General features: G+C 48.3%; 2 protein-coding genes across 3 annotated transcripts in view; one reads left to right on the forward strand and one right to left on the reverse strand.

Moving 5' to 3' along the window:
• Positions 1-252: 252 nt before the first annotated feature.
• On the reverse strand, positions 253-2,669 carry LOC142578705 (tetratricopeptide repeat protein 38-like). The gene has a single exon (XM_075688201.1). It carries the CDS (start codon positions 2,477-2,479, stop codon positions 1,013-1,015), a length of 1,467 nt encoding a protein of 488 aa, XP_075544316.1. The 5' UTR covers positions 2,480-2,669; the 3' UTR covers positions 253-1,012.
• A 190-nt stretch (positions 2,670-2,859) lies between these two features.
• Positions 2,860-12,786, forward strand: part of LOC142578706 (dnaJ homolog l(2)tid, mitochondrial) — a 45,882-nt gene continuing 35,955 nt past the window's right edge. For both annotated transcript variants that reach the window (XM_075688204.1, XM_075688203.1), the window contains exons 1-4: positions 2,860-3,059; positions 3,150-3,292; positions 3,616-3,699; positions 4,415-4,651. In XM_075688204.1, coding sequence (XP_075544319.1) covers positions 2,954-3,059; positions 3,150-3,292; positions 3,616-3,699; positions 4,415-4,651 — 570 coding nt within the window. In that variant the 5' untranslated portion in view covers positions 2,860-2,953. The remainder of the gene's footprint in view (positions 3,060-3,149; positions 3,293-3,615; positions 3,700-4,414; positions 4,652-12,786) is intronic.

Genomic DNA, 12,786 nt, shown 5'->3' on the forward strand with positions numbered 1-12,786 from the left:
GAGTTGAGGAGGAAAAGCATGGCTAGGGAGGAGGGTAACTTGTAATCGCTTGTAGCTCCATCAATACGTAACGCTTCACTTAAATTGTGGTGCGAATGTTCTACTTAAGCTGTACCCTACGAGTCTACAAAATTTGTCCGAACCGTTTCAGGGGCCCTAACGTAGTATTTAATCACAGCAGAAACCTAATAAGATTCAAAGCCTACAAAGAACGCTTCTGAACTTATACGCACTGGACAAAAGACACCGGAGTCTGTGTGAATATTTAATGTATTCCAACACTTTTGTACGAAAAAGGCCGCGAACAGTGCCCCGATTCATGACTGCGTCCACACAGCGGCTGTTGCCAACTTGCGCAATCTTTCAGGCGCGCAGTGAGCGGTCCGAGTGCGTTGGCTTCACCTACTGCCACAGCTCGTTCGCGAGACACTTGTGGCCGTCCCGTGAGGTTAGCCGGAGTACCAACATTGAGCATCTGAACGAACGCCCGTGTGCTGCAGCGCGGTGTGCTTACCGCAGCAGGGTGTGGGCATATTCCACTCCAAGAGAACACGCGTCAGCGCATATGCTATAGCATGCGTGTCGTTGAGTGAGCGAGCGCAGTCTTCGTGATACATCATGTGTTTCATTTAAAGCATTAAAAAAAAAGTCCGATCTCAAGGTACCTGCTGGTTTACATCTCAGAGCGTCTGGCGATCATGTTTTTCGCTTAAAGACCGTCTTACTCCTGCAGCGGAATGTTACGTATGAACGACGGTGCAAGGACGGAGCACATTCGCAAATGTGCTCGTACAAATAAAATAAGCTTCGCTATGGACATAAAAAAAGATCACCGAGTGCACGTTCTGGTTCGCATACAGTGTTAAAGAAAGAAAGAAAGAAAGAAAGAAAGAAAGCATTTGCTAACACAACTAAAGGTCCCGAGCAAACTTCCTGTCCCGTTTCTCCTTTGTTGAATACGGAAGCGTTCAAAGTCTGTTCCACCGTAGTCTGTCCTTAGCAGGGTATATGTTCAGACAAACGCAACAACGCCCGCGGGCTTCTTAGCGTTGTGGCTGCAGCGCTTGGCCAGGGCCTCGTTCAGGCTCTTGAGCATGGGCGATTTGGGCCGGAACAGGCTGCGTTCGGCGAGCAGTGCCTCAGCCAGACGGGTGTGGCGCTCGGACCTGATGGCCGCGTCGATGAGCAGCAGGTCGAAGACGTCGCGCTGCGCGTTGCTTCCGCCTATGCGCAACAGATCGTACCGCACGGCGGACAGCTTCTCGGCCGCGTCATCGAAACGGCCCTGGTTGTGAGCCACCATTGCTTGCATCACGGGAAGGCCCACTTCGGCCAGGATGCGCTGCTGGTCGACGGGCCAGCCACCGTCCTCGCGCCGCCCGAGGTCTCGCTGCGGCTGCAGGTCGACAAGCTGCGTGCCGTCGTCGCCGACAGCCAGGAAGGCCATCAGGAAGTGCAGCTGGTTGAAGGCCAGCACGCGGTCGTCGTAGTGCGCCTGCGCCACATCGAATACGCCCGGCCAGCGTGATGCCAGCTTCTGCTTCGGCACTTCGCGCAGCTGCAGTCGGCACAGGAGCGAGGCGGCGTCCACGTAGTCCAGCATGGCGCCAGAGTCGCGCAGACGCTTCGAGACCTGCCCGTCGAAGATGTCAATCGCCGCCTCGACCTCACCCTTCTCGACGTGGTAGACGGCCCAATGCCAGAAGTTGTGGCAGGCCAGCATGCCGCACGGCTCCCAGTCGGCCAGCGTGCGGCTCAAGAAGGCGATGCCGCCGTCCGGGTCCGCCTGCATCTCGTGCACGTGCGCCAGCGCGTGCGTGGCCCACGCGTCGTTGCGGTTGAGCCGGAGCGCCTCTTCGCCCGCCTTTCGCGCCTGGTCGTACAGGTTGGTCTCGCACAGGCCGAAGGCGAGCATGCCGTGCAGGTACGAGTACAGCGGCATGGACGGCTTCCAGTGCGGTAGCACACGCGCTACGGAGTCGCGCATCTGGCGCTGGTAGCCCAAGTAGAAGTAGGTGTCGTGGGCGAACTTCAGAGCCAGCATGTCGGTCGGGTTGTCGATGAGGATGTCCTCCCAGAGCGACGCCGCGCGCGACAGCCGGCCCCGGGACCAGGCAAGCACGGCGTCCACGTGAAGTTGCTCGCGGTGGGGCAGTCGACCTTTGCTCGCGACCGAGTCCAGGACATCGAGGTCACCGGATAGGTTCGCGTTTTTGACAACATTGTCTCCGGAGCCGATAAGTGTCAGGCCAACGTTCAGTACCTGACCCATGGTGAAGTGTGGGTCCGTTTTCTTTAGACTTTCCAGCGTCCCAGACAGCCCGCCAAGGGTCGGGTCGTCGTACCAGCCCACGTACTGTGTAAGCGCCGCATCGAACAACTTGCAGGCTTGATCGTTCGTCGTGGTGAGCGGCAGGTTTTCCGCTTTCCAAGCGGCGCACTCGCGCCAGTTTTGCCGCAGCGTTAGCTTGGCAGCCATGATGCAGAGTTGGGCAAAACCGCAAGAGACTCACTTGACAAAGTAGACTCACACGTCTTAGATTGGTTCCGTGCGCTGTCGTGTGATGTCAATGCAACAAACGCGTCACATATTTCACAGAGTTGTTATCGAGGATGCAAATACAGCTGCCATGTAGGCGTCTACCACAAGCAGTCGACGCGTTCTGCACAGTGTTGTCAACTGACCAAATCAAGTGACTTTCTAATTTCAAAACAAATATTTATGCTCATAACTTACGTTTTGACAAATTTATTAAACATACAGTTTTTGTTGCGGTAATACATTGTACTTATGCTATATTTGCTAAACTTTGATTTTTTTGTTTTATTTGGCGAAAAGTTGTCATAGTGTTGGCAACAAACATACGCGATCTCTGTCGAAGAAGTTGTAGGTTCGCCACATGTTTTGCAGGGGACTGGGGAATTAAAGTTTAAGAGTTATCAGCATGAGATTATGACAATGTATGCATCACTTCGTGTCACTGCGCATCTAGCCCGCTGTTGTGTGCTGTGCTCAAAGTCAAACGGACTATTACCGCGGATCGCCTCATTAGAAATTGGTTTGTGAACAATTTTTAGTAGGTGCTTCGCGCATTCATTCAGTTGTTTCGTACGAAAGAGCGTGAACTTACAGCATTATGTTTGTCCAGGAAATAGCTCCAACTGTTTTGTGGCCGGCCAGCAGTCCAGACAGTTGCATGTCTCCTCGAGCCTTCTGAGAAAGGACTATTACGATGTCCTCGGTGTTCCAAGGAATGCGAGTCAAAAGGACATTAAGAAAGCATATTATCAGGTAAGTGAAGTCTAATAGAGTAAAATGAGGTGTTAAAACATACGGATGTGGTTGCGTAGGACCAGTTTGCAAGCTCAGAACAGCTGATCGGTAAAAGTAGACAAAATTTCGAAGGATGGTAAACCTCTGTAAGGGCAGCAAGATGAAATGATTGTAATGATGAATACTGCATTGTAAACAAATTGTTTTTTTTGTTGTATGCTGAAGTACATGACCTATTCGTTTCATGCTGCAACGACATATTGCCGTGCTCCCGCGTTGATATCTGTGCAACAGTGCGACGAGTGCATGTTGTGATTTTCGCTGGACATTTTCTTGCGCAGCTCGCAAAAAAGTACCATCCAGACACCAACAAGGGCGACCCTGAGGCACAGAAGAAATTCCAAGAAGTATCCGAAGCCTACGAAGTAAGAAGTGTCACAGAAACTTCCATTCCACGTTGACGTGAAACAGCTGATGTTGATAGCCGCAGAAAGGCTGATGGACATACCTTGCGTCTACTACATTTCATGAAAACCTTGATAGTTAAGGCGATCGAGTCGCGCTCCTGAAAGAAAACTAAGCCCGGGTGTGCTATTGTATTATTTTGAACTTTATTCCTGCTGTTGCTAGTTATGGCCTTACATGACATTGCATTGTATGCTCCCCTGCATATGACTGCTTACTAGGAAAGTAGTTTGTCAGATAATGAGCAAACCTAAACTATCCGCATAAGAGTGCTGAGGTACTTTGTTGGTTAATATGTCACCATACTCTACCATTGGCACTGTGGTTCGAAGTAACAGAATCCCAAAATAATTGCAGCCGTACAGAGGGGAGGGGCATAATGCACACAGAAATCATAATATGAAAGTAATTTTGCTACTTCTGCCATCAAAATGTGCTGACCAGGACTGCAAAACAAGCTACAGCAGATCGAGTAATTGCACTACAAATATACCGGACAGGAAGGCACACAAACAACAAACCAGTGTTACTTGTTTCTGTGCTTTCATGTCCTGTTGATTCATGCTGCTGACGCTCGGTTCCAAAAACACCCCAGATGCTTGAGATCGCAGGCTTGATTTTGTGCATGCCACACTTCATGATAAAATCAAGACAGTAGGATGTTCTGCCTTGCAGGTGTTGAGCGACGAAGGCAAGAGACAACATTATGACAGCTGGGGGACAGACTCTGGCTTTGCCAGTGGTGCAGGCAGTGCAGGCGGGCCACAGGGCACCTGGGGTCCTGAGGGATTCCACTCCACCATTGACCCGGAGGAACTATTCCGCAAGATATTTGGTGATCTTGGTGGCCGGACAGGATTCTCCGACTTTGACTTCTCGGAGTCTCAGTATGGCTTCGGCGGGGCTCAAGAGGTAAGGTTGGCTAGTCTAAGTGTTTGCTACAGCCAAGGTTAGGCCTCACTCACAGACCTGTTGTTTGTTCCGTTGCTGTCATGGGAAAAAGACATGCCGGTGACACGATGGAGTCTTGCTCGAACGTGCGACGGTGGCGGTGGCACTAGCAGTGCACTTGTTATGGTGCTGACTGACTGAAACTTGGTTAGGCTGAAATGAAATTAGTTTTGTGTAGCAGTTAAGCAAACAATGCAAGTAATCATTCTACTGAACCCGAAGATGAGCAAAATGAGAACAAAGTAAAATCAGGAGCCAACATTTCGAAGAGGTACGGTTCTTCTAAAGGGTAGAGGGGGTAAGGTGGGTGGGCGAGGCAACAACTGAGGGTGTATTAGCGGAGAGCGTGTAGGATTGAAAAGAAAGGTGTGCTATTCAATGTCGATAGAGGAATTTGAGGTAGCACCATGTGTCCGCTGGCTGAGGTGTCACTGCAGGTTCATTTTTTTTGTGTAAGAGGCTTAGGTGAGGGGGGGGAGGGAATTATCTCCTCTGCTGGAGGTCAGTGAACTATCATTTCTCTGCATGAGAGAATAAAAGAAGCGGCATAAAGTGGTGTTCAGAAAAGTAAGTAAATGAAGTAGAATAAATATTTAAATAAAAGAACAAAAGAAAAGGAGTAAAGAAAAAAAGAACTCCAAGCAACCCAATGAAAAATAACTAAGTGCTGTTGCCTGTAGTTTGAAATTTGGCATAGCGAACAGATTCTAAAGCTCCCTTTAAAAAAACATTTATGCCTGTTGGTTGCAATGTCTTGAACTTATGGATGTGGTATGATTCTCTGTATTATGTCTCGCGCAGAACAGAAATTCGACTGTGGGATGTAGAGTTTAAGTTCGTCAAAGTTATGACCTGGTTGGTTGAAATGCTCAGCGATGGGTTTCGGAAGCTTTTTAGCTGTGTTCGCGCAATATCCGTTTAACCTGATGCTCATTGATTGTCCCGTTTCACCGATATATTGTTTCTTACAGAAGGAACATTCAAGCATATAAATTACATTGGAACTAGTGTAAGTAAAGCGTAAAGCTAGTTTTTACTTTCTGTGTATAGTTATGCAAGGCGAAGGCTGAAGGCACCAGCTGGCAATAGAACATGGCAGTGGAAGCGCCCCAGCAACAACAGCACTTCTTCATTGTCTCTTCTCTGCATGTCCTGTTCTGCATCGCGACACTACGCTGCCGGGGTTGGGGCGCCAACCCGGCGCAAGTGATTATGGTTCGGCAAAGCTTTAAACAGGAGACATGAACAACATTGGTTCTTGGCTGTGCGGACAACAGGCCTGGCTGTTAGGGAGCAATCTCATACGTTGCATCCGAAAGCTGTCACAGGATTCGGTAGGGACCTGAATAGCTCAACAGAAGTTTTCCCGATAGGCCCACACGACAAGATGGTGACCACAGGAGCACGAGGGAGCCAGGTAAATACTGCATGTCCCTATGGTGCGTATCATAATGGGACTTCTGGGAAGCCTGGGAATCACAGTGAGGCGAGCATGGGCAATCTGACGGGCCTGTGCTGCCATAGAAATGCATTGTGGGCATAAGCGGTGTGTGACTGTGTGACTTGTGGAAGTACAGTGTCCAGGGGCAAAATGGTATCACAGCCAAACAGTAGATAAAACGGTGAGTAACCTGCAGTGTCATGATGGGACGAATTTTACGCGAAAGTGACATATGGCAGAGTGACGTCCCAGTCCTGGTGGCCGGGAGAAATGTACATAGCTAGCATGTCGGTGAACGTTCTGTTCAGCCACTCTGTGAGACCGTTAGTCTGTGGATCATAAGCAGTGGCTATTTGATGCTCAGTAGAACATAGACGGAGGATATCATCAATGGCCTTTGACAAGAAGTAATGTCCCCGATCCGGGAGGAGCTGACATGGAGCACCGTGGTGCAGGATGATGTTGTGTAGGAGGAAATCTGCGACGTCAGTGGCACAACTTGTAGGCAGAGCTGTAATGACGAGGCGCATGGTGTAATCGGTTGCAGCTACGACCATTTGTTGCCCTTAGTTGTGAAAGGGAAAGGGCCAAGTAGGTCAAGTCCCACGTGAAGGAAAGGCTCAGTGGAAATATCAGTAAGTTGTAAAAGACCAGCCTGTAAAAGCCCAGCCATGTGAGTGGGCTTCCGGCATTAGCACAGGTCGCAAGCAGTCACATACCGGCACACAGAGCGGTAGAGGTCGGGCCAGAAGAAACGGTGCCGGACTTGGTCAAAGGTGCCAGTAACACCGAGATGCCCAGCAGTGGGCACGTCGGGGAGTTGATGAAGCACGGTGCATTGAAGGTGGCCTGGTATGGCCAGCAGTAGGTCAGCACCACGAGGGCACAAGTTGCGTTTGTACAGGACTCCATTGGAAATACAGAGAGACGAAGAGAATAATCGGGAGTTGGCGAGCTTAACCAATCTATGATGGTTCGCAGAATAAGGTCACGGCGCTGTTCATCGCCAATGTTGAGGAAGCCTGAGATGGACATAATGCTGGTGTCGGATTTGAGGTCTGTGGCTTCCAGTGGGTCAACAGGGTGGCGGGATAAGCAATCGGCGTCCTGATGTAAACGGCCAGATTTGTGCACTACAGAGAAAGTGTACTCTTGCAAGCGCAATGCCCAACGACCAAGACATCCTGTAGGGTCCTTCAACGAGGAGAGCCAGCAGAGCTCGTGGTGGTCGGTAATTACACGGAAATGGTGACCAAATAGGTATGGGTGAAACTTCGCTGTAGCTCAAACCAGCATTAGGCACGCTTGTTCCATGATAGAATAGTTGCACTCGGCCATGCACAGAAGGCTGCTTGCGTAAGTGATAACGCACTTTTGACCACGCTGAATCCGGGCAAGAACAGCACCTATGCTGTGACCACTAGCACTTTTGCAGATTTCAGCGGGTACTGAAGGGCCAAATGGGCTAAAATTGAGGAGATTGTCAAGAGTCTGATGAGTGCATTGAAGGCTTCGGCCTGCCGTTGTCCCCACACGAAAGGGACGTCATTCTTTAAAAGCTCGGTGAGGGTGAGTAATGTCAGCAAAATTTTTAACAAAGGGATGAAAGTACGAGCATAAGCCTATGAAGCTGTGAAATCCTTAACTCAGCGCGGCACAGGAAAGTCTTGCACGGCTCAAACATTGGCCGGGTCAGGTTGAATTTCATTGGCGTTTACAAGCTGCCCGAGAACGGTTATTTCACAACGACCAAAGTGACACTTCAACGAGTTGAGCTGAAGTGTCGCAGCACGAAACCCAGCAAGGACAGTCGCGAGATGCTTAATATGGGTTTCAAATGTTGGAGCAAAAATGATTACATCATCAAGATAACACAGACGGACGGTCCACTTCAAGCCTCGGAGAAGGGAGTCGATCATTCTCTCAAATGTCGCTGGGGCACTACAAAGCCCAAAGGGCACGACTCTGAATTGAAAAAGTCCATCAGGTGTAATAAAGGCTGTCTTCTCGCGATACTTCTCATCAACAGCGATCTGCCACTAACCCGAGCGGAGGTCAATCAATAAAAAAATATTTCGCCCCATGTAGACAGTCAACTGCATCATCGATACGAGGCAGTGGATACACATCCTTTTTCGTGATCTTGTTCAGATGGCGATAATCAACATGAAGTCTCCAGGTGTTGTCTGTTTTCTTGACCAGGACAGCTTGTGAGGCTCACGGGCTAGCGGAAGGATCGATGATGTTCTTCTTCAGCATCTTTGCGACTTCGTGTTGAGTGATGCTGCGCTCTGCAGCAGACACGCGGTAGGGGTGACAATGGACGGGAGTTGCACCGCTGGTGTGAATCTGATGACTGATTATGGCTGTCTGGCCTAGCAGGCAGTCATCGAAATAAACAATATTGCGGTAACTGAACAATATGCGCTTGGGGTCTTCAGTTTGAGCTGGAGAGAGGTCGGTAACGATCATTTTATCGACATTGTAGTAGGGTGACGAAGCTGAACGGGAGCTCTGCGATGATAGGGCTGACAGAGGTAGAAATAGTGGGTGAGAACGAAGATACCTGGTACTCATGCACAGGTGTCAGACGGGCCACTGTCATGTTACAGGGAAGAACATGTGCAACAGACGTAAAGTTGATAATGGAAAGGTAAGTAGAATTATCAACAATGGTACATGGGAGCGTGATGCCATGTTGTAGACTACAGCATGGCATCTGTATTGCTGCTGTTGTTGACAAGCGTTGACTGCTGTGTTGGCAGCTGCTGTTGACAAGCGAAGAGGCAATGTAGTCACCATCAGGAATGTGTGGTTGAGCGTTAAAAGGTACAGTAGTAGCAGCTTGAGGCGGCAACCAGGCAAATTCGGCAGAACACAGGGACGGATGATGTGCATCAGAAACAAAGTAGCTGTCAGAAGGAAGGTCCAAGTGCATGACGCCTGTAGTGTAGTTTATTAGAGCATAATGGGTTGAAAGAAAATCCAGCCCTAAAATCAGGTCATATGGACAGTGCTCTAACACAACATATAAAACGGTGGTTTGATGGCCGACAACCGGTGGTGTACTGCTGTCGGCAATGTGTGCTACGGAGGATATGGCAGGCGTGAGGACTTTTCTGAGCCTTGTGCGATGGGCAGCACTTATTGCAGCACTGGTGTTGGGGAGAAACTTGACTGGGGCTCCATCCACCTCAACGTCTAATATACTTCCAAGGGTAGACAATGTAATCAGAGGATTTGCAGGCCGGGTTGTTTATGCAGCGTCACCTCCGGGAGCTGCACTGATTAGTTTTCCTGTGGTACGAACGCTGGGGAAGAAGAGCGGTGGGCCTGTGGCGAACAAGACCGACGACTTAGAGGAGATGGTGACCGGCTGGTACAGAAGGTCGTAGGTATGTTGTTGGTATTCGTAGATTAAGGACGCACAGAGAAACAAGAAGGACTTTGATCTGGGTGGTTGGATGGGAAATTCCACCTAGGGGACGATGACCAACGACTGCGGCAATGACGAGCGATATGTCCAACACTCGAGCAATTGAAACAAATCGGCCTATCGTCTGGTGTTCTCCAGTCGGCCGGGTTACGACGGCGAGTTGGAATCGCTGAAAACGGGAAAGCAGTGGTTGGGCGGGGCTGGTCCTGACTGCCAGCAGCTTCACGAATGGGCCAGAGAGAAAAGAGGCCTAATTTTGCCATTTCTTGTCTGACAATGGCCTGTATAAGTGAGACAGAACATGCATTGTCTGGGCAATGCTGACAAGGAACGGCGGAAGACATGGCTTCGAGCTCGCAACTAATTAGCCGTGTCAAATTTTCTTTTTGAGGCAGAGGAAGTCCGGGTGGCTGTTCCTCACACAAAGATGTCTGAGCTGTATTTGGTAGCCTGTTGGAACTGCTGCGTAATGCGGCCACTCTTCATCAGTTCACAATCAGTTCGAGTCATAGTTCTTGCAGATAAGCAGGTTGACTGCGTTATCTGCTATGCCCTTCAGGATGTGGCCAATCATTTTACGGGAAGCCTACAGATAGCCAGCAATATTTAGTCTGCGCTAGTCATAACCCGCAACACTGCAAGCAAGGAATTTTTGTTGTACATGCGAAATGAATTAGAAGAATCTTTAGCAAAGACAACGATTATATCAACCACCTAAATGACCTTAAAGCAACGCTAGCAGAACGAAGTTATCCTCAAGTTCCTCTCGACAGGGCTTATGATGTCACGTCAAGTTTTATGAGGCAGTCGGAATTAGCTAAGAAACAGCCCACAACAGAATCTGAGAGACAAATATTCTAAAGCTTTTCCAAGCATAAACAGCATCCTACATAAATACCACCCAATATTATCAAGTAATGAGCATCTGAGAAAAGTGTTCCCAGTGGTACCAAGGGTGACCTATCGCCGCAACAGAAACTTGTGCACACAAAAGTCAGCCAACATCATTCTCCCTTAATAAAAGCATGTTCTCACTTCAGGTGCAAAACCTGCAGGCACCTTCAAAGTGACATTAAAATTAAAAGCACCGAAAATAGCTACACACCTGAAAACCGCCTTTACTTACACTAGTTCCGATGTAATTTATATGCTTGAATGTACTTTCTGTAAGAAATAATATATCTGTGAAACAGGACTATCAATGAATGTCAGGTTAAACGGACATTGCGCGAACAAAGCTAAAAACCTTCCCTAGGCCGTCGCTTCGCATTTTAACCAACCAGGTCATAACCTTGATGAACTTAAACTCTACATCCTACAGTTAAATTTCCTTTCTGCGCAAGACAGAAAGAGCGGAGAATCATACCTGATCTATAAGTTCAAGACATTGCAACCAATAGGTATAAATGTTTCAAAGGGAGCTTTCGAATCTATTCGCTATGCCAAATTTCAAACTATAGGCAACAGCACCTAATTTTCGTTGGTTTCCTTAGTGCTTTTATTTTTCTTCTCCCTTTCTTTTGTTCTTTTATTTAAATATTTATTCCATTTTATTTGTTTATTTTTCCATAAGCAACACTTTCTGCTGCTTCTTTTATTCTCTCTTGCAGAGAGACGATAGTTCACTGACCTCGAGCAGAACAGATCCTCCCTCACCCATTGTCCAAACCCCTTCCATGAAAAAAGGAACCTGCAGTGAAACGTCAACCGGCTGACAAGCGGCGCTACCTCACATTCCTCCATTCACATTGAATAGCACACCTTTCTTTTCAATCCTCCACCCTCTCCGTTAATACACTCTCAGTTGTTGCCTCGCCCACCCACCTTACCCCCTCTTCCCTTTAGAAGAACCGTACCTATATATACAGTGCCGAGGAAAGCCTTAAAAAAAATAAGTTCGTTCCTCGAAACGTTGGCTCCTGCTTTTACCTTGTTCTCGTTTTGCTCATCATCTCAAATTTCCATCTCCAGCCTTCCCTGTATTTTCCCTGCTGAACCTGAAGGTCACCTAGAATACAGTATAAATATTTGTGCAGATACAATTTAGACACAGTACAAATAAATACAAAGAAAATTTACACGTTAGAATCTGGTAAATACCGTAATCAGACATTATGAGCCATGGTTATTGCTTGAAAATCGTTCTAGGGCAAGCCGAAAAAGTGTTTTTGATGAGAGATGACGGGTGTTCAATGCATTTACTAACCTCTAAGCTATGCCGAGAGACACTGTCACTGAAAGGAATCGCTATTGGGGTTACATAGGAGTGCATGCTGACTGATCAAGTTTTAATTATCTGGCGAAAGCCAATTTTAGTATCGAAATAACGAAAGTTTGAGCCCACAGAAATGCACGGGCGCCGGCCGGGACCTTCGGTCGAAACTGAATTAACTGACAAATTGAATTAATTGGAATCTAATTAACACAAGTCTACTGTAATACTCTTACTTCGTTATAACAAAATGGGATATAAAGAAATAATAGATATAACGGAAGTAAATGAAATTCCACTTGAAATACCCCGAGATACAGGCATTTAAAACCTTCGTTTAACGAAGTGAGATTGTCCTGCCAGTGGATAACCAGATTCGTCTCCTAAACAAAAATATACCGATCGTTACGCGTCAAGTGCATCGCTTTCCGTGGTGTTCAGCACTCGTTTGCTGTGGCAGTTAAAAATTCCCACATCACTGCGTCAAATACGTTGTCGAGCAACACTAGTCTTTCTCACTGCCGCATGCAGCTTGGCATGTCCTCTGAGATCTCCCCGGTGCAATCTCGAGGGTCACGCGCAAGCCTATGTTAGGCGCGTCATGCTGCATGGCTACGCGCGGTAGTGCGAAAGATGAGTGCATTCACTTCTCTCTTTCTCTAAGGCGTGCCGTGCAAGCAGCCACAGCTGGGCCTGGCCTCGGAGACTTCCCCGGCACAATCTCTGGGGTCACGCCTAGGTCATGCATTCACTTCTCCCTCTCCCTGCAGCATGCCGCATGGGCTGGCAGCTGGGTGTGGCTTCCGAGATTGCATTAGCATCGCTGAAATTTCAAAGGCCATAAGCCAGCCGAGCCAAGTCGGCACGGCAAAGTTCGCTTGCCTCCTTGATCACACAGTAGAGCGCTGTGTTGTGCGCCACCTGTTGCTCGACCACAACGAGCCAAGTGGAAAGCGTACCTGAAATGCCATCAAAATGGAACAGAAGGCATCTGTAAAGGCTGTTGC

Source organism: Dermacentor variabilis, chromosome 4 (assembly GCF_050947875.1).
Source record: "Dermacentor variabilis isolate Ectoservices chromosome 4, ASM5094787v1, whole genome shotgun sequence".
Taxonomy (NCBI): domain Eukaryota; kingdom Metazoa; phylum Arthropoda; class Arachnida; order Ixodida; family Ixodidae; genus Dermacentor; species Dermacentor variabilis.